At 43.4% G+C, this 26,574-nt stretch overlaps 1 protein-coding gene across 1 annotated transcript in view; it reads left to right on the top strand.

Moving 5' to 3' along the window:
- The window catches only part of CNGB1 (cyclic nucleotide gated channel subunit beta 1), a 1,326,699-nt gene that overhangs the window by 977,461 nt on the left and 322,664 nt on the right, over positions 1–26,574 (top strand). Inside the window, exon 29 of the mRNA XM_086945539.1 lies at positions 13,529–13,720. Within this exon, the coding sequence (XP_086801665.1) occupies positions 13,529–13,720 (192 nt within the window). The remainder of the gene's footprint in view (positions 1–13,528; positions 13,721–26,574) is intronic.

The raw sequence follows: 26,574 nt of genomic DNA on the forward strand, positions 1-26,574 counted from the left end.
CAGGTCAGGGGCAGATGAAGTCAGGGAAGAAGAGAGAGCATTAAGGTCGGTCTGGTTCCAACTTCGAGCCAGGATGTTTTTAGGCAGGAGGGCTTTCTCAGCTTGACCCAAGTGGATGGAAAAAGAGATCATGGAGTGGTCCGACCAGACGCAGGGGAGAATGGTAGTAGATGAGAGGTTACAGCGTGAAGACCAAATTTGGTCTAAGATATGACCCTGGATGTGGGTGGGGGCCGAGACGTGAGATGAGAAATTAAGACACTGAAGTGTAGCAGAGAAATCTTTAGATGAAGAGTCCTCCCTAGGGTCGCCCGGGTGTGCAATACTTCACAACATTGCTACCAAGCGCAGGATACCTGTAGAGATATCTGGCAGTGAGTCGGAAGGGGACAACCGCCCACCTGCACATGGGCGTCATGCACGCGGGGAAAATCCAGCTGAAGGACACAGACGGCGCAACCAAATCACAATGAACTGTTTCTAGTGCACCCACTCCCCTCACCCAACACTTCACTCATGCATGACAATAGAAATAATGACATGAGTTTGATGTACTGTTATTGAATAAATATTATTATTGGTTGCACAATAATATTGCATTATTTTCTAAAGAAACATTTGAGGTGTATTGCGTCATACATCTCCTGATTTGTTAGTGGGCATGCTTTTCTCATCAGCATGTCCCTGCATGATGAGCATAAATGTCATTGGCGCCTCCGGCCCGAAGCTCCGAGTCGCCTCTCGACCTCTTCCTCCGGATTCGCATGTGATGCCGCAGTGGGCCTGCTGCAGCGGCATGGAACACTAACCGGTGGCAAAGAAAGGCTGCTGTGGCTAGATGTTCCCTCACTAGCGTCGTCCCCTCCTGCCTGGCCGTTGCCAGTTGCCTGCAGAGCCTGAACTGCAGTGGTTGCCTGCTCAAGTGCCCGTGCCACGTCCTGGCAACATTGGACCATCTGGATTTGCATGGCCAATGATCTACGGCAGAAAAAGACCTTTTGAACACATTTAAGAGTGTCAACAGATCCTACCAAGGTTTATCACAACATAATCTAAGGCAGACAATACAACACCTATAAATCAAAAAGCATAACCCCAAAAAATCAAGAATATCTATTTCTCGTACTGGTTGCAAGATTCAAAAGCCCTTGCTGTATTTGTAAGACAAATCTCACTTGACAATCAACCTTATTCTAGAGATTTACTGGGCTTGAATTCTGAAAGCAAAAAAAGCGTTGACGCGTTTCGGTGTCTCTGCCTTAGGATATTAGCACACCTTCCTCAGGACAATTTTGTAGTCATTTGGGGTTGAACTCTTATATCCTTCCTTAAAAATAAAGTTCTGTTTCTTTTTGGATGGATAAAAAACCAACTCCACGTAATGCTGAGTCCTAGATAGGTATCTCTGGGGTATACGTGGTCGTAAAGGGAGAATCCCTTGCCTTTACGTCTCTTCAGGTTCGTATGGTCACCCTGACTGTATGGAAAACCCCCCTCTGGATACAGGAGATTCACCTTTTATATGGCCCCTTCGAATGTCGGGGTTAACCTCTTCCCCGTGGTGTTCTTTCTTTTTTTTTTAAATTTCACAAGCACCTCTGGATAACGGTGGATGGCTTTATTGGATAAATGCCTGATCTTAGCAATGCTCTGATCTCGAACGGCCACGGGTACGTCTGCTCCTGTCTTCTTCTCTGCTTGCCAAGAGAGGTGCTTGTGAAATTTAAAAAAAAAGGAAAGAACACCACGGGGAAGAGGTTAACCCCGACATTCGAAGGGGCCATATAAAAGGTGAATCTCCTGTATCCAGAGGGGGGTTTTCCATACAGTCAGGGTGACCATATGAACCTGAAGAGACGTAAAGGCAAGGGATTCTCCCTTTACGACCACGTGTACCCCAGAGATACCTATCTAGGACTCAGTATTACGTGGAGTTGGTTTTTTATCCATCCAAAAAGAAGCAGAACTTTATTTTTAAGGAAGGATATAAGAGTTCAACCCCAAATGACTACAAAATTGTCCTGAGGAAGGTGTGCCAATATCCTAAGGCAGAGACACCGAAACGCGTCGACGCTTTTTTTGCTTTCAGAATTCAAGCCCAGCAAATCTCTAGAATAAGGTTGATTGTCAAGTGAGATTTGTCTTACAAATACAGCAAGGGCTTTTGAATCTTGCAATCAGTACGAGAAATAGATATTCTTGATTCTTTGGGGTTATGCTTTTTGATTTATAGGTGTTGTATTGTCTGCCTTAGATTATGTTGTGATAAACCTTGATAGGATCTGTTGACACTCTTAAATGTGTTAAAAAGGTCTTTTTCTGCTGTCTTATCTACATATATTGATGAATTATTTTTAACCTTGTTTGTTATTGATTGCTTAAAGTGTCAGTCTTTTTATGAATAACAAAATTTATTATGTAATGCATTCTGTTTTATCTATATGTGTATGTTTTTTTTAATAAAAATAAGTCTGTGAACGGTATAAATTAGTTTGTGACCAGTGATTACAAGTATTATGAGTGAATGAATTGTTTTTTCCAGGGATCCTGTTTAGACTTTTAGTCTGTAGCACCCTGTTCCCTGGAACTTGTGGGGTCTTCTCTCTTCGTGTTGATGATGACAATGATCTACGGGACAGCTGGGATGTTGTGTTGCCAATTAAATAATTGGAGCGCGTGTACAACAAGAGGCGTGTTAGGAGCTGGGTGAGGTCCCGCTGGCTCAGCATGGCCTCAGTGTTTGCCTCCACAGCTGTGGTCATACGGTCCATCCGGTCGGACAGCTGGCCAACATTCCTGGCTGTATTGTGTAGCTGCATATGTATTGCTGCAAGGTGTCGTGCCTGTTGTTGGTGGATGCGCAGCATGCGGCGCTCTATTGAAATACCCGGCACACGCACAGTCATCCCCCTCCTGCCGGCGCGTGGTGTACTTTGGCGCCTCTCCCTTACCTGTCCGCTGGACTGGGTGGGCACAGTAGGTGTGCGTTGTGTTGGTGGCCTGGCGGCTGCTGGTGTTGCCGATGCCACTGGCATGGGTCTGACAGTTGGTGATGGTGGTGCGCCTGTTGTCGCTGACGTTGCAGGTGGTGGTAAGGCTGCTGGCGCTGGTGCTTGCCCTGATGGACCTGGTTGTGTGGATGGATATGCGTCACCCGCAGAATCCTCATGAGTATCAATTTGCAGCCCCTCACTGTCGCTGCTGGTGTTTTCAGCGCCACCTGTGATGTAAAGTGGACGTTGATTAATTACATGTATCTTTCACATGGAAGGTTGCTACATGCATGCAGGCTAGCATTCCCTGACTGGCTGTTGGATTGACTCTATTAGGACATATCTGGCTGTATGGGGCTGAATGTAAATTGTGGTCAGACTACATGTCCCATAATGCAATAGGGATATTCTGGTGAGCATGGGCTGCATGACTGGGGTTTCTTATGGGTAGCTCTAGGGTCATGGCCATTGTTAGGGGACAGGGTCGCAGTCGCATGGCACTTACCTTGGCTTTCTTGGGTGGGTCGGGAGGAAACCAGCCGGGTTATCCCCACGCATGCCTCAGGTTGCAACGTGTCCTCAACGAGGTCCTCCAATGGGGTGTTGGGAGGGACTGTTGGCTCTCCCCCTCCTGTTGCAAGGCGCCCACCCAGCCTCTCGGCGACCCTCTCCTTGGCACGACCTCGGAGGTCGTACCACCTCTTCTTGAGATCGTCGATTGATCTCTGGGTGACTCCAACTGAATTTACTTTTGCACAGATGCACAACCAAAGTCGCAGTTTGTTGGCCTCTGGCACCCTCCTGGAGTCCTTCCCGAACAGTCTGTCATGATCTTTACAGACTCCCTCAATCAGATGTTCAAGCTCCTGTTTGGAGAATTTAATGTTTTGCTTTCTCCCTGTGGAACTGGCCCCTGCTGCTTCCTGAGACATTGCTGCAGTGGGGTGTATCCTTTTTCAAAGCTGGAGGTGGTTTAGAGTGGAGCTCTGGGCAGTGCTGCTAACAAATCAGCCTCACTATTCAGTATGAGGGAGGGAACTGACTGCTTCCTGGTTGTGATGTCATCACTGTGCTCGAAAAGCGACTTCCCGTTTTTGCGATCTCGCTTAGCGAGATCGCAATTTGCGATCTCGCTAATAGCGAGATCGCAATTTCAACACGGAAATTGTCCGATTTCGCGATTATTCAGCGATTTTGGAAAAATCGCAATCGGCTTTTGCGGCCGAATGCGAATCGCTATTTTACATCGCAGATTTTCATGAATCCCATTATGCGAATTCTAAATTGCGATTCGGTATTAATCGCAATTTAGAATTTGCAGAAAATGGTTTTCATGAATATGGGGGTTAGCCAATAGTGAGTTCCACAATATATGAGACGAGATGAGAGCGAAAGGTTAAACACGGATACAGAAAATAGATTGTGCCCAAAACCATTTGAGTACACAAGGGTTGAAACAATCAGCACTCCGCCAGTTCTTATATAGTGTAGGTGACCCATCAAAATAATGGTCACATATATTATAGATTGTGACCAAGACCATTGAAGCTCATAAGGGGCAAAGGACACTGAGCCATGCATTTCTAAAATCAAGGGGACCCCTTAAATTGATGGTCACTCCATGTAAAGAACATGAATAATGTTCCTACAACCTGGGAGGAAACATAACTACCTCATTGAATGATACTACCATGCACAAAGTGGAGGCAATGGTAGAGATATAGGAATGGAGATCAGCGACCTATTAGACAGAGTGAAAGCCCTATATCTAATAGAGTCTTATCAAATCAACAAGAAAGACACCAGTCTGTAGTATATAGATCAACACCCCGCACCGCGTACTATTTATATGGCACTAGAAGACACTGGGATAAATGAGACAATACAGGGGAAAAAAACAACAAACCGTAACATAAAACATTTGACGTTTAAAATATTTCCTGTTTCTTGATTGGTAAATATAAGCTACAACTCCCATAATGCCTCTTTAAGGGCTGAATTGGGGGGAAGTATAAATAGCAAAAAGTGATTAGGGACTCACTTTACCGTGAGCAAGACTTCTCTGGATGAAACACATGGATGGTGGTTATGGTGAGAATTTCATTTGTTTAATAAACTATATTGGAGAAAACTACTTTTCTGGAGTGTGGCGTGTCTAAAATGTTGTTGAAGGACTTCTTTAAATATGTTTATGTGTATAACATAAGGTAGATGGCACTGTATGCCAGTAATACCTGGAACGTGCCTGTTCTACAAACAATACAATGCATTTTAGTTTTGCAATTAGTTAGCTTGAAATAAAATTAGATAATAATAAATCAGAGAATTTTTAGCCTTGTATATGTGTTGTTTTATTTTGATTCTGCCTACATCTTTTTTGTTTTATGTTCAATCTTCTACTGGGACCTTTGAAAATACTTGTTAAGTTTAGCTTTTTAATAAATGCTAAATACCTCTGTTTTAAAAAGTCCTCATGGCGTAGTCTCCTTTCACACACATTCAGCAGTTTGTGAGAGGAAAATAAAACATGGAGCTTCGTGCTAAAATAATTAGCAACAGTTTATGAAAAATAGTTGGCTGACATTTGATTTTATATTTAAATTCACCCCAAAAGCTGCCAAAAGAAAAACACTTGATCATCCAAAATCCTTTAAGTTTATCTGGGGTCCTGAAGCACCTCCCTCACCCCTAGTTCCAGTGTTATGCTAGGTCTGACTGATATTTATATATGCAGTTATGCACACAATGGCCTGTTATAGAAAACAAACTTCTGTTTTACCTTGGTCAACAAACATCATTGCAAACCTTGCACATTTGCTGTAGAAAAGCTACATCGAGTTATTCATCTGGGTATTATGCTGTTGAATTTTAGAGCAATGGTTTACAGTACTAGCCTTCATAGAGTAGCCATTGACACTGGGCAGCTCACTTGACATTATTTGCAGTCATTGTTATAGGAGATGAGAAATATGTTGGTTCTGTTACATCTGACCATTTGAGGGTGCGTGTGCCTGAGTAAAGAAAGATTGGCAAATGAGTTCCATTTATTTCAATCCTGTTAGAAATAGAAACCATTCTGGGATATTTGTTGAGTCACTCATCTGTAAGTAAGTAAGTAAGAATAAGCTTTATTCGATTTGCGTAAAATCATAAAAGCACAGAAAATACATGTAAAAGCACCACACTTAATAGGAACTTACATATTAAATTTAACAGTTAAAAGAGCTGCAGTCATAATCAAATCATAAAAATCTTCCTATACCATACAATTGGAATTGCAGTTAATACTAATCGGCACAAAATACATGGAAAGACCCAGACAGAAGTGTTTTACAGCATGGTTTTCCGCAACAGCATAACAGATCTTAAGAAACGAGATACCGCAAAGATCACATGCTCGTCTTCCAATTTTAACAGTCTTAAGAAAGCAGGCCTGCAATTTCTTACTCCCCAGCGTTTTAACAAAGGTTTCAAATAAAATTTTCTGGGGGTGGAATAAAAGGAACAAAAGAACATTAAATGCAGGTTAGATTGAAGTGCGATGTTATCACACGGACATATCAAAGTCAATGTAGACCAGTTGTTCATCTCCGGGATGGAAACAATACGAAAGAAAATACCAAGACGTAAACGGGTCAAGAGCATTCTATAATAAGGGCTGGGGTCCACTTTTAAATACTTTTGCATGCCTTCAGTGGGGGTGATATCTTGGAAATTTAGGATGGTTTTTTTTTTTTTTTCAGTGTTCCATCTCAAAATTTCCAAATGGGTGGTCAGTGTTTTCTTGAGACATGATCTAGGTACGCCCTCCATGCTCCTGGGATTTACATAATAGTCCAGGAGACCTATGTCACTAAGTACAGATCTTACGTACGACAACCACCAGAAGTTTGCGACCCCATCTAGGGCCAAGCAGTCCTCCAGGAGGTCCCTATTAAAACTGGCCTCTCTAGTTGTCCATACCTTGTGCCATAAAAGAATTGGGGCCATCTTAATTGTGTCGCCCAGGTGCTTGACTCCCGCCTCTATGTGTGTCATAAATGAGGATGTAGTCTTTGGGACACCCAGAAGGTAGCTGATGAACTGGTTCTCACAGCTCTGCAAGGATTGGTCCTTCTCGATGCCCCAAAGTCCCGCCCCGTAGGTGGCTGTGAACACACACTTCGCCTGATATATTTGAACCAGTTCTTTGGCTGGTTTACCACCCACTCTGTTTGAAAAGGCGCGTAGGGCGCCTATAGTGTGGATAAAAGCCAGCTTTCTTGCTTCTATCGCCTGTTTCCAGCGACATTTCCTGTCAAACATTATACCAAGGTAGCAGAATTTTTCTACGGTGGCTAAATTCTGGTTATTCAGGAGCACTTTACAAGGCACCTTACTGCGCTTGTTAGTACATGGCATAGTAAAGGTCTTCTGAATATTTACTCTCAGCCCTCTATCCTGCATAAAACCTGCAAATTTAGACACTGCCCTCTGCAGTCCCACTTGGGTCTGGGACATTATAGCGGCATCGTCGGCGTACAGAAGGATCGGGACCGGTAGACCTTTCACGGTAGGGTAGTCGTTTTGAAAAAGAGAAAGATGATGGCCCACTGAGTTGATATAGTAAGTGAATAGCCTGGGGGCTAGGATGCACCCTTGCCTGACCCCTCTTGACAAGGCGAATTTGTCAGTACATTCGCCTTGCTTGCCAAATCTTACTCTTGCCCCACAGTTATGATATAATTCTCTAATAAAAGTAATTAGGCGTGCGTCAATACCCATTTCGGCCAATGTTGACCATAACAGAAGATGGTCCACGCAATCAAAAGCCGAACTCAAATCAGCAAAAGTAATAAAAAGTGATCCGCCTCTAGCCTGCGTGTATTTGGCACAGAGAAGGGCCAGGTTTAGACACTGCTCAGCAGTCCCTATACCCTTCCTGAATCCATATTGGAGGTGCGAGACTACATTATGTTCCTCCTCCCATTCTTGGAGTCTCTTTAAGATAATCCTCCCTGCTAATTTCATAAGGCCATCTAATAAAGATATTGGCCTATAGCAGGTTGGATCATCACGCCTGCCCTTTTTAAAAATGGGGACCACTATTGCGTCCGACCAGCTATCTATAAACCCCTGTTGGTTGCCTTTATTCAGCACATTTGTGAGCAAGGGGGCCCAAAAATCTGGTTCAGCCTTGTACACATCTACCGGGGTGCAATCTGGCCCAGGAGCTTTTCCCGATGCACTGTCCCTAATTGCATCATACATCTCCCCCACCGTGAATATTATGTCAATAGGGAATGCAGAAACATGGGGATCGGTCTTTCTCCTACTGTCTATAATTTGTGGGACAGTTGGGACATGCCCTATTGGAGTGATTTCAGCTGGCTTTGTGTCAGTATACAGCTGCTTAAAGTGTGTCAACCATCTGTCACCTGTTATTGCCAGATCAATTTTATTGCCATTATTAATAGGCTGGTACAAGGACTTAACAAGCCTCCAAAACTTAGTGGGGTTTTTCTGGGCAGAAGCTTCTCTTAGTGTATCCCACGCTTGCTTTTTTAGGGCCAGGGTTCTTTCTTTTAATGCACATTTATATGCTTTCCTAGCACTACGAATTGTTTCGGGGTCCCTAGGTTTGAGGGCTAAGGCTTTTTTGAGAGATTTTAATGCTTTTGTGCACTTCCCATCAAACCACCCTTCTCTTGGTGAGTAGTTATTATTCGCTGCCCGGGTCAGCAAGTTTTTTATCCGCTGTTGGATGTTGCCGAAGGCGGTCATGACAGAAGAAGAATCCGCCTGTTCCTCTAGACAGAGGTTAACATCGTTTGCGGAATCGGAGAGTAGTTTTTTCAAGAATGCAGCGGGAACAATCCTCTCCCATTTCACAGCGTAGCCATTAGATTTGGATAGATCTACCCTATAGGGATACCTGGAAAGGGTAGGGTTCTTGGAATTACGTTCCTTTGTTTTTACACTAATAGAAAGGGGGTAATGGTCACTAAATACATCCTTGCCAACCACACACGAGGTCAGAATTCCAGAATTGGCAGTAGAAATTAAAATGAAGTCAATAATTGAATTACAGTCTCTACCAAAAAACGTTGGCTCAAACTGCACGGGTGAGGGACAGAGCAAGTTGGCAAAACAAAGATTAAATTTAAGGACAAAAGTGTTTAACAACATCCCCCTCTTTGTATGCACAAAATGAGTTGGGTTTTCCTCGCCAAGGTCCACAATACCACACAGGGGGGATTCGGACTGTGGACAGATGGTGCAGTTAAAATCCCCTACCCACATTATTGTTGCCCCCTCGAGGTGATCCACAATGTGTGACAACAGACGAGATATATTTGACATAGTGGTCTCCAGTTCAATATCAGCCATATTATTGTAAAAGTTCAGCAGTACTATGTTCTCTAATATGCCCCACTTAAGATGTAAAATTTGAAAGTGGGTATTAGAGAGGAATTTATAGATCTTAACCTTGGCTACTGTTGAAACATAAACACAGAGCCCCCCCTTATTGTGGCCCTGGGCTGATAGTATGGCAGGAGAATGAAAAGTTTGGTACCCCAGTAAATGCACTTCCTCACAGCACCAGGTCTCTTGAAAACATAAGATGTCATACATATGGACAACATTCAGCCAAGTTTTGTTGGAAGCCTTGCTGGCTAGTCCCGCCACATTCCATGAGATGAGTGAACTTGAGGCAGTGGCATTACTGATGTCTCCACGAGGACTGCCTAGATTCACACAAGGTAAGTCAAGTTGTTGTATTCTGGTAATAGAGGTATGGGAAGGGTTCAAGGCATTGGAAATGGGGCCGTTATCCACTAACTGTTGAGAATGTGGATGATCCGGTGACCGTAATTCATTCAGTGTGTCCGTACCCACTTCTATTCTGCCACTATTGCTCTTAAGAGGGCTGGATAACGAGGAATGGATGGAAGTGCAGTGGCTAGTCCACGGGCCATCCGAGGATTTCTCTGCGATAGGTGGTTTATGAAGTCATTCATTGTCATCTAATCCTGATAATGGATGGTAAAAATTGGACAGAGGTATATTCCAAAATTCTTTTGGATTGTGATGACGTGGCTCGCCCCAATGAAAATTGGAATTATGGGGTTTCCTAGGTGGTAATGGTGCCTGACTGGGTTGCTGCCAGAAGTCATTGATGTTTTCGAATAGATTCTGATCTCTTAATGTCTTAGCATAGGCTAGACTATCTTGGCCGGAAGGTCTATATGGCAATGGGGCGAAAGTATTCGGATGGTAGGGAAAAAGAGTGTTATGGCCCTTGTGCTGGTTATGAAATATAGGGGTGTTGAAACCACCGGGGGTTTTTGGGCGACCATAGCTATCCGGGTGGTAAGGTCTGGGCTGGGGTGGCGGTTTCCTCAGCATAGCCTCAGGGTAGAAATAGCTTAGGTTATGAGTTGAAATTCCCCCCTCCCCCATTCCAGGGTACCAATCACTAATATAGGTTACCAATCTGTGATCCTTGAAGTTTACTAGGATCACGTCACCTTCAATATCCTTGGGTCTGGTACCTACCCAATGGCATCGCCTGGCCGAGACGATGTCGCCATTAAGGTGAGGCGGGAGTGGTCTATTCCTCCTCAGCCAATAGATGACCTTATTTTTTAGATTGGCTGATGTTCGCGCTTGCCTTCTGGCGGGGGCGGCACTCCTGTGAGGGCTATAACATAATTTATGCATTCTGGGGGCAAATCTACGTTATTCTGTGTTCTTCTGATTGAGTGATGTAGCACAGTGGGTGAGGGTTTTGGATTAGTGCTATTGTTGGGACGCGTAATGTGGAGCATTATGGGAGAGTTGGGTTTATCCACAGTCGGAGGTTTTGCTGATACAGTTGTTTGACTGTTACTTTTATTACTATTTTTAACGTGTGATATGGAGTTCTGGGCCGGTTTTCGTGGCCCTGGTGTAGGGAGTGCAATTGCCTTGGGTGTACCAGACACTGTCTTAGGTGTTTTAGATGTTTTAGATTCTTTAGGTGGCTGTGTTGGAACTCTAGGGGCATTCAAGTTCAAAGAAGATGGCTCTGAATGCCCTTGTAGAAGTTTTTCCACATTCTCCCCTAATCTTTTGATCCTTTCAGTAAGGGGAAGGATCAATGCTTTAATAAGGCAGTCGATGTCGTTTAGTAGACCCGCGTAACTGGGTACCGAGATAGAGCTGGAAGTAATCTCTTTCGCGGGGTCTACAGCCCCATTCTTATTTGGAATAGTGAATATGGAAGGTAACGGTTGATTAGGGGGCACGACTCTCTTTTTAATTGTCAGCTTCTTTCTACGCTTCCTAGGTGGGGAGCCAAAGGAGATTTTACTGGAGGGGGTTTTAGGGTTTTTAGTAGTGCCCCTGGGTGATGGCAATGGAGGCTGGCCCACGGTAGTGCACTGAGTATAGTGGTCAGATATGCTTGGTGTGAACACGGGAGATGGAATATTTGGATCATAGAGAGGGGCTGGATCTACAGCGGGGGTACATAGGTCTATTGACTGGGTGTCAAGTGCCTGAGAATTGATAGAATCCGAAATGATGATGATATCGTTCTGTACAGTGGGTTTGGTCTGAAAAATGAGAGGAATGTCATCTATGGGAGGTGAAATATTGACATGGTCTACTGATGAAGTTAAATCCATAGAAGTGGAGCTGGCTGTTGTTGAATCCAGAAGTGTTAAAGGTTTTTATTTCAGCCTGTCAATGGAAAGACGTCGACCCGCCCTTTTTTCAGCCAAGAGGAGCTCCCGGTCTACATCAGTCTTGATTTTGGCAAAGAATTTGTCCAAAGGGCCTAACAGAGAGGACCCTTGTGCGGCCGGTGCCTGGGTTGCCTCAGTAGACGACATCACTATAGGCAGTAAGGCGGTAAACAGGGCGTGTAGGCAAAATGTAATAAAGATAACTTACTGGGACAAGTAGGTTGGCGGGTAGGTCTAAGGGAATGGGCCCAGCCCGGCCTCCTGTGGCCCCGGACGGCCACAGACGGCCCCGCCCTTGTCCCGGGCTTCTCCCAGCGCTCCCCGCACGCTCCCGCGCTGCGGGATCTACGTCTCCTTTATGTAGCTCACTGCTATGGGGATCAGCGGGTGGGCGGGGCCGGCAGGGAGAGCAGCCCGGCTGGTCACAAGGGCGCGCAGGGACTCCTGGTCCTTGGAGTCCCTGCTGGTGCTCGCAGCCCTGCCGGTTGCCGCTACAGTGCCCCTGGTGGTCAGTGTCAATGGGGTGCAATCGCCGGTGTCCGTGGGCGAGATCCAGAAGTCCAGGTGTCACGAAGGCGCTGAATTTACAGGCAGCGCGATGGGGAAGGAAATGCACTCACTCCATTACTCAGCCGACTTTTGAAATCAGGAGCGGGCGGGCGGGGCCGGCAGGGAGAGCAGCCCAGCTGGTCACAAGGGCGCGCAGGGACTCCTGGTCCTTGGAGTCCCTGCTGGTGCTCGCAGCCCTGCCGGTTGCCACTACAGTGCCCCTAGTGGTCAGTGTCAATGGGGTGCAATCGCCGGTGTCCGTGGGCGAGATCCAGAAGTCCAGGTGTCACGAAGGCGCTGAATTTACAGGCAGCGCGATGGGGAAGGAAATGCACTCACTTCATTACTCAGCCGACTTTTGAAATCAGGAGCGGGCGGGCGGGGCCGGCAGGGAGAGCAGCCCAGCTGGTCACAAGGGCGCGCAGGGACTCCTGGTCCTTGGAGTCCCTGCTGGTGCTCGCAGCCCTGCCGGTTGCCGCTACAGTGCCCCTGGTGGTCAGTGTCAATGGGGTGCAATCGCCGGTGTCCGTGGGCGAGATCCAGAAGTCCAGGTGTCACGAAGGCGCTGAATTTACAGGCAGCGCGATGGGGAAGGAAATGCACTCACTCCATTACTCAGCCGACTTTTGAAATCAGGAGCGGGCGGGCGGGGCCGGCAGGGAGAGCAGCCCAGCTGGTCACAAGGGCGCGCAGGGACTCCTGGTCCTTGGAGTCCCTGCTGGTGCTCGCAGCCCTGCCGGTTGCCGCTACAGTGCCCCTGGTGGTCAGTGTCAATGGGGTGCAATCGCCGGTGTCCGTGGGCGAGATCCAGAAGTCCAGGTGTCACGAAGGCGCTGAATTTACAGGCATCTGTTTATCCACACATTGTGCTTCTCAAAGGCACTAGAGTCTGTATAGTCCCCCAAGCCTGCTCGTATGATAGTCCTCTCTGCTATTCCTGCTGTGGCTGCTCTTTTTTGGTAGCATTTTGGCTTCTTCCTTAGTTTCCACAATACCATTTTTCTCTTTCTCTCTCTTTTCCTTTCTTGCTCTCTTTCTGTCTCACTCACTCACACTCTCTCTATCTCTCGCACCTTCTGGCTCAGAATCCTTCATTAAGTCCAATGTCTCAAGTAATGTCTTCTGCCATTTGATCTCTCTTAGGATCCATTACCAAGATGCAGCCAAATGTCTTTATCTCCATGAGCTAAGAATCACAATATGGAAGCAAAAAGCTCAGCGGAAAATCTAAGACAGTTCTGCCGACCACTAACATTGCTCTTCATTTACTTGCAGCTCCTTCAAAGAAAGGTGCTGCAGTGGCACAACCTCCCCCTCCGCCGCCTCCACCGGAGCAGAAGAAAGAGCCAGAAGAAGTCAAAGTGGAGGAGCATTACTGTGAGATGCTTTGCTGCAAATTCAAAACGCGGCCTCGGTGCAAGCAGTATGAATGCTATAAGTTCCCATCCAGCATTGATCCTTTGACCAGTGAGTACTGAGGCCCATTCTGTCCTGAAGATAGAGCTTTGTGTATGGTGAGGCTGGCTGAGGGTGAAAATGTATCTAGGTCCATGTGTGAATAGTTGACTGACTTGCAGTCTCACAGGGATTTATTCGTAAATGGCTATTTACTAGCCTGGTTTAAAGGTATCGTGTTAGAAAAACACGGGTTTACCCAATAAGTCGTTGGGACCTGGGTGAGTGGGTGATATAAACAAAGTGGTCCCAAGTACTATAGATACATTTTATCTTAAATGACTTCAAAGAGAGAGTATCACAACATTGTTTTTAATCACAAAGTGTACAGTAGAACAAAATTCATAAAATACGTCAACAATTCATCACAATAAATGCCCCTAAGGGAATGGGAAGGGAAGGTAGTGAATGAGAAGTGAGGAAACTATACAAATGATAAAACACTGGTCAGTATGACCTCAATAAAAATATACTAATAATTTGTTAAAGTAAACTGAATATAACAATTCATAAAACAATTACTCCAATAAACTCATGCCTCATCAAAACAGAATAATAAATGATATATCAAAAAAGGCTGAGCAAGGAAGGGAAGTGTCGACGTTTCGACCCAAATCAATGCAGGTGTACGATGGAACCTTGCTCGAGGGTCTTCATCAGGACGAAGGCGGACAAGGGGCAAGAAATCTGCATAAAAGGTTTTTCAAAATTAATAATGGTCCAATTGATCCATATATCTAAAAAATGTTTAACAAGGTCAAAAAGAGAGTCACTCTAAGAGCACTATAAGGAAGTTAAAGGCAATCCAAGGAATACTGAATGGGACATCACACAATAAAGATAACGACATGAGTAAATACCACACAGATATTATTGTGGTATGCTGCATCAATGTAAACAGTGTCAAAATATACAGTTCATTGTGATACCTGAACAATGGTCTTATACAGTTGGTATCATGTAAATTGGAAGTAGAGAGTTTTTTTGCCTGTCCAGCGAATAAGCAAATTGTCTATCAAGGAACAATGTCTGGTATATACGGTTATTAGCACACAACACGTAACATTGTTTACCTCATAGATCAAGTAATTTTGCTATGATCGATAGGGAAACCGCCACGTGGGTCAGGATCCTGCAAAAAGTGGATTGGCAAGAGGATCACACCTCAGTACAATATAAAAGAATTAGCAGGTAACTAAACCAACAATAGCGTACCTCTAGTATCAGAAAGCTAGCCTGGGACAGTGACGTCTCAGTAGACAGAATCCGTTTTCTATAAATCGTAAAAAAGATTAATGGTTATTTTACAAAAAAAAAAAAAATTAATGGTTACAACCCAAGTAAGAGGTTAATGTTATTACCTAGATTAGAATCCACTCAATTGTGGAAGCATACCTGATATACTGGGGCGTGGGACTCTGATTGATGTAGTGTAAGGAACACAATGGTTTAACAAGCCTCAGAGAAAAGTCTGATTCCTAAAATACAAACATAACTGTTCATAGCTAAATGGAAAATTGCCCCAACGTCGTGATTAAGAATAAAAGCTAACATAGTGCATACCTCGGAACAGGGATTTTCGAGCTCCTAAGGTGGGGCTCACTAGACGAGTATTAGATCTTAAACGTTGATATCAGCCGCGTAGGTCGGTCCGATATCTAAAGAGGGAAGGGGACCAACAAATGATTACTTGTACGGCTGTTTATGAATAACTAGAAAGATGCTTCCCCAATGCTAAAATTGACTGAAGAGGTACGCACCTTAGGAAAAGGATTTCCGAGATCCTAGGGGGTGTTTCTGCTACACGAATATAAGACTTGCAAAGTTGATAACAGCCGCGTTAGTTGGTCCGATTATCTAAAAATGAAAAAGGGGCCAACAGATGGTTCCTACGGCCCCACTCTAATACAAATATTGATTCTTTATGGTGGAAAGCGTTCGAAATCGGTATCCTACCTGAGCACGAGGATTCTCAAGTCTCGTAAAAATGTCACCGCGATCCACGCTAGTCGGACATCCTAGTTTGAAGTGGATATTAAGTAACTTCCTACAAGCAAGAAGAGGCAGTCACGTGACCTCACGTAACATCGCAGGAAGACAGACTACCCCGGTAAATGTATAAATCCACCGAAAGAAGGGGATGATTGGTACAGTGATTTGCGATAATTATAATACACTGCTCGGATATGTAATATTATTTTAGGTTTAAATGTATCAGCTGATTATGCAAATATTAGACATTGAGGGGCAGATTAGGATGCAGCCTGTAAAGGCTCCTTTCGGAGCCTTCAGGGCTGCATCATAATGGGCCACTCGGTTTCCTTTCTGACCACCTCATTCTGATGGAGGCGGTCGGAAAGGAAACTGGACAGTCATTCTGTCTGGCTTCTGAGGGGCTCAGAGAGCCCATCCAACAGTCAGAAGCTGGCTAGTAATCTCAAGGGCGGGCCTTTCCACCCTTGAGATTACGATACAGGGTTTCCGACATGGTTTCCATGCCAGCCTGTCCAACGTGGAAACCATGTCTGAATGCATGTTTGCAGGCCCCCAGCAGGGCCCCCTTTGGTGCACAGCCTCTGGTTGGAGGCTAAGGGGGCACCTATGGTACCCCTGTTGATCCTTGCATCTTGTGGCAGGCACCTTGTGGCACCTGTCATGGGGTGCAGGGATGTTCAACATCTCTTTGCAATGAGAGCTTGTGTTAAGGCCAGTTTATGGCCGTAACATGAGCTCCCACTGAGGAAAGGGAGCATGCGACCGAACAGTGTTCGGTTACATTGTAATGAGCTGGTTGGGACCGCCAACTGGGTGTCGGTTGGTCCCAGTACCGAGTTGCTGTCAGGTGGAAGCTATTCCGCCCAACATCAAAATAAGCCCCAATGTCTAAAAGAATAGAAAGTGATTCTTATGTTTATTACTGTGTACTTCAAAGAAGAAGTCATGGGTTTTATAGTGAACAAAAGGCTTGTTTGAACTGATACACCTGTGGTTCGTAGATGTAGCAAAGATGAAAGTGTGGATGGATATGTGGTCAACAGGGGACCCAACCAAATTCCAGGTTTTCCACCAGTCTCGAATCCACATTGTAAAGACTATTGTTTAATTGGTGTTATTAAAGCATAGTATTATGTGTGGGATCTAATTAAAGAAAGCACAGACCTTGTTCGTTCACCGACAGGTAGAAGCAATGCTTAGTTTGGCTTTCAATTTACACTTGTGAAGTGCCGCCTGTTTGTTTTGACCAAGGGACATTGATGGTTATATGGAACAAAATGAGGTGACATGTTACATGTGTCACAGTTGTCAAAAGGCAGGTCCCACAATACTTTTCAAAGTATTTTTGGAAAAACAATAATCAGCAAGCGCACTTCAGATTAAAGGGCTGTTTGACTAAATGGTTATATAGATGCAAATTTCTTTGGGCTTGTATAAATATTTTTGGCCAATTTCTATAATTCGCATAAATGTACTTACGGAGCAAGTCTGTGCAGGTGAGAACTGCAGCAAGCAGATCGACCATAGGCATTGTTCTATCGTGTCTGGTTATAATGTGCCTGCATTTTCACTCTTACGAAAGGCAAAGAAGCTACAGGAGTTAGATATAGAACTTCTGCCCACCTCACCCATTGGAGTCTTTTCCGAAACTCCTTTGTTCTTGTGAAGAAATTTAACTCTGCCATGGTTTAGATTTTGTGGATAAGCCCCTCTCTATTGTGTGGATTCACTAGTAACATGAGTGAGGCATTGGATGTAGACAGGCATGCTGGGAGCTGTTCATTTATATTCATTTTCATTTTCAAATTGTATTGTTTTGCCTTATCCAGTGTGCGTGTGTGTCTGGGTGTGCAGGTGTGTGCGTGTGTGTGTGTTAGTTACACACGCAGTGGCAGTGCAGGTTAGTTATGGTTAAAACAGGGTTTTCGTAGAAAAGGCATTTTTTTTCTTCTTAATAACTTTGCCACAGTTTGACAAAACTGCATGGAACTTTCCAACAAAAAATGCATAGGCTTTGCTTCCTTCGTGGCAAGTTTTGGGAGATCCTTCAAGCATGGGCTAAGAAAAATGGGGGTGTCCCAAATGTGCACATTTTAATTCCCATAGAAATCTTTGCTCTCCAAAACAGAACAAAACAGCTGAAGAAAATTACACCACATTTGGCATTAATGTTGAAGTTTGCTCAAGGAATTACCTTTGTGTTGTTTAGTGTAGATGTGCTCAGTAGTTTTCGAGACATTTGTGTTTAAAAAACTGCTTGAGTTCAGCAGGAAGAGGTTACATTTGAGAGATATCTGGACTTCTAATTAGCAAAATTCTACCAATTCGGAGCCGCAGATGAGAAAATGAAAACATTAAAATAAATTCTTCAATCCCATCGGCTGATATAGCTTTTTCTCCCGTCATCCATTTCAGATGTATGGATCCAAAGTTGGACACTCAAATACAGAGTTCTCTGATTGGCTGGCTGCAACTTTGGAGACAATGCCGTGGGCGCCTTTACAGTACTAGGGTGTGTGGTCCTCATATGCAGCAAACAAAATGAAAAGGCACAAAAGTGGTCAGGACGAGCACACCCTGGCCCCCATATTTTGAAAAACATTTTGTTACCACAAGATCCAAAGATGGGTCCACAGATTCCAGTGAGGCTTCCCCTGTGGATACAAGATTCCAATTATGCATCAGCAAAACAAGAAAACCTCTGATCCCAAAAAAGGAGCCATTTATGCAAACAAATAATGGAACCCATGGATCCCCCTCCCAAAAAATAAAGGAATCTAAAAAAAGAAACCAGTGATAAAAAAATATGAAAATATGAAACTACTGATACATAAAAGGAAATCACTAATTTAAAAAAGAAAAGAGAAGAGAAGAATCCAGCATTGGGATGCATGCAGGGCATGTATTATTCACTGCTCCTAGGAGAGAGTGCATTATAATGCCCTATAATTTTCATTTAAACGAAGAAGCCAAATACATTACATTTTGCCACTGATAGCAAAGATACCGTAGACGATCTTTCACGGGCCTTTTTAAAAGGAGAGGTAACATGTGACATTGTTAACCAGCATACTGCAATGCTCAGAGTACAATTACATATTTTGTTGACAGAAAAAAATCTTTTCTTGTCAAAATGTGTTTTCTTTTTATGAAGTGGCAATCTATTGGAAAATGAAGGTTCAAACCGACCACACTTTACCTTTATTGTGTGCCTTCTGGAAGACCATCATCCAGACTGTATCTACTGTCAGAAATAGCCCAGGAGAACCTTCAAGGCTGCATGGCCTCCAAAAGAGAATGCAAGACACAGCAGCTGGGTCAACATGAGGCCTTGAGGAAGTTAATCCTTCTTCCTTAGCATCACCCTCCCGCTCCAAGGACTTCCATAGAAAGAGACTCAGGAAGAAACACCACAAGAGGAAAAAGAGATGCCCTGTTCGATGTCAAGAAGCATGGCATCGAGAAAGGAAAAGCTACAAGCGTATTCACCAGTGACACATACGCCATTGGAAATGCCTTCAAAACACCACTAGATGTCAAGCCATATTGATGACGTTCTCAGTCAAAGCACCTTTCAACGTCAAAGTTATCATTAATAGTAAAATCTCGTTGACCCTCAACATCAAAGACAAAGTTGAACGACCCAAGACGTTTGCCCTTTAAACATATTTCATCACCATCACTACCAACAAAACCACCATCAACTAAAGAATCTAGATCTCACAGCCCATCAAGAGCTAAATCTCAGTCTACTTTAAACGTTTCCCCACAATGGCTTCAAAGTTTACGACAAAAGTGTGGCACACGCATTAGAGTCCGATTTTTTTCAGCACCTATTCTCCCTCACGAGTCACACTTGAGATCCAACTTTCAAGCACACTATTACCTAGGAAGTCAACATTTGCTAATTTCTCTCCGGGCACACTGCCTAATACGATGTCAACAGACTCCTCCGAAGGTTCATGTATGACTCCTGAGCAGCCCACAACTGACTAGTTTGCTACCTAGATCTCCTCAAAGATCTAGAAATCCAATGTGGCACCAACACTCCACATCTAGAACTAGATCTAGTAGAACTTGAAAAAGCAGTTCAACGTCCCGATGTTGCAGAAGATCAAGTAGGAGAACATGATCTCAACTCAGAAGGTGATCTCCAACCTGGACTTCCACCACTAGCTCATCAGTCAGAGATTATTCTCCTACACTGAGAGATACATCTCCAGTAGATGATCTACTAACCTTTAACAATGTGTTGGCAGGAAGAGCAGCAAAGTTAATAATCAACATACCTACTCCTACTAAATCTGCCTCTGTTATTTTACTTCCTCTAGTACCTGGCCTATTGGAAACTGGGATGCAGCTATTCTACATACCTTCATCATTAAATTCTACTCTATTTAGGCTTCTCTCAAAATATATAAACCACCTGACCAGGACCTTCTCTTCCTTAGAATAGACCCTCATCCAGATTTGGTTATTGTAGATGCAGCAAGAAAATCTCATACTGTTGCTCGTTCCTCTTCCGTACCACCAAATAAACAGATAGATTCTCTGGGGAAAAAGATATGTGGAATATCAACATCTACAATGAAATTTGCCAGTAATACTGCCCTGTTGGAAAAATAGGATTATCTCTGCAGGATTTACCACAAATATTTATGGAAAAACTTCCCAAAGAGGACAAACAGAAACATCAAGACACTCTTAATGAGAGCAGCCAGGTATCAAACCAAATAATATGTGCAGTAGCGGATACATCAGATCTAGCTTCTTTTGGCTATTATCAAGAATAAGTGCAAAGAGATATTCTTGACTGAGACTAAACTCAAACCAAAAGCAAAATATCTCATTCTGAATTTGCCCTTTCCGTGAAACACTCTCCTTTGGATCTCATGGGACGGCAAAATGTCCTGCATGAAGACCAAAATATGCACTTAAAAGGCTGTTGGACTAGAAAAAAAAATAATATCTTAGGGATACAGACCCTATGATAGGAGATATTTTCCTTAGAGGGTTCAAACCCTTCCCTGGTCTCACCACCAGCAGCAACAACAGAACCAGCCCTATCATCCTTGCAAATCCTCCAGGGGAAGTATGGTCAAGCAGCTGAAAGATTGGCATTTCATAATAATAAACAAATGGATCTTTAATATTGTTCAGATTGGGTACTTTCTTTGTTTCAAGTCCCCTCCTCTTTCTGTCCACCAGCCAAAACATCGGCTTATCGGAAAAAATCTGCAGCAGGAGGAGATCAACAGTTTATTGCAGAAAACTGATGTAAAGGAAGTTCCTTATCCCAGAGAGCATTGGGAATGTATTCTCGATACTTTCTGGTTTGGATAAAAGAACCAAAAGAAGAATCCAGACCCATTCTCAATCTTCGAATACTAAACAAGTACATAAAGAAAGAAAAGTCCAGGATTTTGGCATTACGTCAGATCTATCCTCAACTACATCAAGGAGACTGGATGTGTGCAATAGACCTTCAAGATGTCTACTGCCACATTCAGATAATACCGAAACATCAAAAATTTCTTTGATTCATAGTAGGATCCAAAGATTTTGAATACAAAATCCCACCTTTCAGACTAAAATCAGTTACTCAAACATTTGCAAAATGTATGGCTGTCGTCACAGCTAATCCAAGAAAACAAAAATTCTTCTTCTATCCTTACCTAGACAAATGGCTAATAAAAGGCCTATCATCAGAGGAGAGATTGAAACATTTTCAAACACACCTCAAAACATTAGCCAAGTTGGGTCTTCAATGGAACCCCAGGAAATCTACAACTTACCCAGTGCAAAAAATAACAAACCTTGGAGCGATACTGGAAACACAGTTCACAAAAGTGCATCCTTCAGAGGAGAGCCTATCATGAATCTCTCTGAAGTTTCAAAATCTCTTGCACACTCTTCATCCAACAGCAAGACTGATTTCATCCCTACTGGGGTCAGAAGTCTCTTACATTATTTGTGTTCTACATGCTGGACTTGACATGAGGCCTTTACAACAATGCCTAGAAGGCTAAAAGGATCAGCTCTCTGTTTACTTGGAAAATAAGCTGATTCTCTCGCAGTCTGCATCCAATCTCTTCCATGGTGGAAACAGCCAAAGAATTTACTGAAAGGGATACCATTTCATAAGGATCTTCCAGTCCAAACTCTAGTCATAGATGCATCTGTCCAGAGAAGGCCACCTCACATGGGACACTTACATACCCAGTGACTATGGCCAGACAAAGAAAATACCTATCATATCAATCTTCTAGAATTCCGAGCTGTTTATCTGACTTTGAAGTCTTTTCTCCCATCCATAACAGTGAACTGCCTTCTTGTTTAAACAGACAATACAACAACCATGTATTATCTGAACAAGCACGGAGGAACTCACTTGCAACCACTATCTCTCAAAACTCAAGCCATTTGGAAATGGTAATAACCAGAAGTATGACAATATGGCTGTTCACCATCCAGATGTTCAGAACATACTAGTAGGCTCACTCAGCTGACAACTGCATTCTAAACAGTGAGGGCTTGCACGAAGTGTTTCAAAACTGGGGCGATCCACGAACAGATTTGTTTGCAGTACCTAACACAGGGAACATGCCAAGATTATACATCCAGATTCTACCAACCAAGGTTGGAAGCGAATACCCTTTTGATAAACTGGTCAAAGAAATGTCTTTACGCATTTCACCCAATACCTCTAACAATGACAGTTCTCATCAAATTCTTTAAGTCCAAAACAGAATGATAATGACAGCGCTGGAATGGCCTCATCAACAGTGGGTCATGGATGTGCTTCACATATCAGAGAGACCCCACAAGAATTTGCTGTGCAGACAGGATCTCCTGTACCAGCTCTAAGACCAGGTCTTACATCCCAACCTTCCATCGCTGAACTTAACGGCGTGTCTCCTGAATTCCGGCAATAAGGACTTCCACAAGACTGCATGAATATACTATGAAAAACTAAAAGACCTTCCACTAGAAAATCGTATATCTTTTAGTGGAAGAGACTTTGCTTACGGCATATTCAGAACAGCCACATTCCGTCCTCGTGTCAAGAAGATGGGATAATACGTTACCTACTTCATCTGGTAAGGTCTACCTATAGAAAATCTCAATCAAAAAACCTCCTTCTTTAGAATACCAGTAGTTAAAAGATTTCTTGGAAGGTATTAAAAAGGTATTTCCTCCTGTTAAGTAACCTTCCCCCTCCTTGGGAACTTAACAATCGTCAATGGGACTCCCATTTGAACCCATCCATAAGCATCCTCCAACATCCTAAATGGAAAGCAGCTTTCACTGTTACCTCTGCGCACAGAGAAGGTGAGATTCAGCCTTTATGTGATACTGAATCATACGCAGTGTTCCATTGTTAAAGAGTAATAGTGAGAATGCACCCCAGTTTTCTTCCTAAGGTGGTTACGGAATTTATTATTAACCAAAACATCTCTTTACCTAAATTATTTCCTAATCTGTCAACTCCAGCAGAAACAAACTCTCTATTCTCTATACTTGAAAAAAAATTCCATCTAAGCAAACGTAAAGATATACAAAATCAGACCATATTTTATGGTCCAGTAAGAACAGGCTTACCCTCAACAAAGCAGTCAATTTCTAGATGGATAGGCTCCTGTTTGACTAGCTGGCATGAAAGGAGTAAACAGTCTCTACCTGGTAGCCCTAAAGTGCATTCCACAGGGAGAAAAGCTGCTACAGCCCTTCTTGGAAATAGTTCCATTTCAGAAATCTGTAAAGCGGCTACTTGGAGATCTGTTCATACTTTCACTAGACACAGTTATCTTTATTCAGATTCCAGAACGGATACTCAAGTAGGGCATGCTTCTTTGAGGAACCTTTTTAGGTGATTCGCTGGAGCTGTTCTCTATTGCTTGTCTGATTTTTCTTTATGGAATGGGTTTGCTCTTCTGTTCAGTGTTTATGACTATTGATTAGGGTCCCCTGGAAGAGAAGGAAAATTTACTCACCTTTAATCCTAGTTCTCTTCCAGAGGAATCCACATCAAAGTCATACGCAACCCTCCCACCTCCCTGGACAAAAAATGAGATAGTTTTCATCAAGCCCTCACCCAAGAACTTCCAATTTTTGTAAAAATAACAAGACCTAACTGTCACTTGAAAGACAAGATGGGTGTGTTGTGAGGCTCTTTAAAGACACTGTGCCAGTTTTTCTCTGCTATCCTTTGCCTATTTGCTAACAATGTCACACATTCCCTTTCCTTTTCCTTTTAAAAAGACATTTGGGGAAGATTTTCTATGGCCACTTTAGTATTAGTGACACATTTTTATGTATTTGGCCCCTTTTCAAAATTAAAATAAAATGTTGCTATTTGTAGCCTCGTTTCGTAGGCTGCAAACATTCATGTACTGGACTGTAAAAAGTCTTATATATATATATATATATATAGATATATAGATATATATATATATATATATATATATATATATATATATATATATATATATATATATATATATATATATATATATATATATATATATATATATATATATATATATAATGTTTTGAAGTGCTCTGGGATCCCTGCACGTGGGCGGGACTATTCAGTGCTTATGACTTTGATGTGGATTCCTCTGGAAGAGAACTAGGATTAAAGGTGAGTAACTTTTCCTCCTCCAACATAGGATTTTATATATAAACATGCTTGAATCCTTCCCCGCCGTCAGGCTGGAAATCCCCAATACATTAAAATAGCAGTATACAGTGTAAAATATAAAGCATACAGTATACCGTGTAAAATGGCCATAGGCATGAAACAACATTGTATATTTAGTAGCACGTCTACCTCATATGAAAAATTTCAAACTTCAACCAATGAGGCGGAAGCTTAAGCCCTCCAACTCCACCTAGAAGCTACAGTAGCTTGGATTTCTACAGCACATGGTGTGTGAGGGAGTCCTTTGATTGAGCTCTGCTCTAACCTTTCCTTGAACCTTACATTTTTCTTGAGCTGTCCTGGATTTGAACCAGCCATATCTTAAACACTAAAGTACTGTGAGCTTTTTAGGAGAAATTGTATTAAATTCTGGGCCAGTGAGCTCTCACTTGCTAGACAACTCTCCCCAATTGTCACCATAGCTGATAGAGACAAGCAATCTATTTTCAAATTGTGTACAACCTGTGGTCACAAAAAAGCTTTACATTGATGACCCTTATTTTAAGTGTATTTATTTCCTTCATCCAAATCATAACACATCCAAATGTGCCTTGTGTAGACACTGTTCAACTAAGTCTCTTAAGGACAGAGAGAGGAGGTTGGCATTGTAACTGATGGCTAAACAGAAGTTCCCGTCTTCTAAAAGAGATGTCCCCTCTTCAGGGAAAGATTCCGGATCAACCCCTTAAGAAGACGTCAAAATCTTCAAATTCCAAACCTTTGTCGTTGATGATGATACCGTCGACAATGACTTAGTTGTCTACGAGACCATTAGTAATGATACCAGCAGCGTCAACGGCGACAACTCCGTCAACAGCAAATCTGACGCTGACTCCGACGACGCCAATCCCCCTGACAATGGAGTCTGCTCCAGCGATGGCGGTTTTCTGTCATTGACAATGCCATCTATGGTACTCATTCTACACTATGGTACAGACTATGCTGTTGATGCCGCCGGTTCCATCAACAAGAGTACCGTCAATGATGACACCATCCAAGGATATATTTTTGAGGCCTCTACTTTCACCTTTGAAGATATCAACATTGCCATCAGTTCAGATTTTACATTCTGATCAGGAACAGGAGGCAAGTGACTACATTTCGCAAACTGCATATAGCCCAATAAAGCTAAATGTGAAGTATGTCCTGGATTTTGTAGAGGACATAGAGGAAAATCTCTATTGTTCACACTATGATTCCCGGCAGGAACAAGGAGCCCATCAGCTAGTTGGAACCGCCACCATAATCTCATGCGGATGACGTTTCGGCCGTCCGGATTATGATATTGGTTTCCGACAGGCTTTCCGTGTAGGGCTTTCCGACATGGAAAGCCATGTGGAAAGCGACTTTGGGGTCCTCTAGCAGGGGCCCCCTTTTATCCGTGCCTCCCATTGGGGGCTGAGGGGACACCTATGGTGCCCTGCTGTAAATCCCTGCACTGTGTGGCAGGCACCGTGAGGTGGCTGCCACACTGTGCAGGGATTTACAGAAACTCCCATTTCTCTATGGGATCTTGTGCTGCAGCCAGTTTCCGACTGCCACATGAGCTCCCATAGGGAAATGTGAGTTTGCGACTGCACCATGTGTGGTTGTATTGTAATTGTGGTTTCTGACCACCCGATCTAAGGTCGGTCGGTCGGTCGGTCGGTCGGTCAGTCTCGAAAGCGCAGGGATGTTGGTCAGAGGAACTCCGACCGACATCCTAAGTAGGCCAATAGTATTGGAGGAAATTAGTTTGAGAGATAACGAGGGCATGTAGTTTCACAGATTTTTTAGGCTGGCCTTCAGTCTGCTCATGCTATTTGGAGATTGTGAGTGTTGTCTGCATGTTGGTGAATGACTGTTCCACTGTGTCTTTTCATATTCTCCACTTTAATCTGCTTTCTCACAGTCCACTTTCTTCTTTCTCCAACAAATTGGTCTACAATTCAGGGCAGTGAATACAAGCCAGGGTTTCAGTATTTCCACATAAAATAAATATGCATACTATTAATCTGAAAGAAATGAATGCACTTATACAGTAGTTACCTTGAAAATATGCCATGTACCCGGCCCTCCTGGAGCTTCGATGGACACCCAAGGTGTACCCCTTTGATCTCCTACAATCATCACCCATCCTATACTACTCTCAACTTTTCCAAGGGCACGCCATTTATCCTAATCTTTT

The sequence above is a fragment of the Lissotriton vulgaris genome, chromosome 12, assembly GCF_964263255.1.
Source record: "Lissotriton vulgaris chromosome 12, aLisVul1.2, whole genome shotgun sequence".
NCBI lineage: Eukaryota > Metazoa > Chordata > Amphibia > Caudata > Salamandridae > Lissotriton > Lissotriton vulgaris.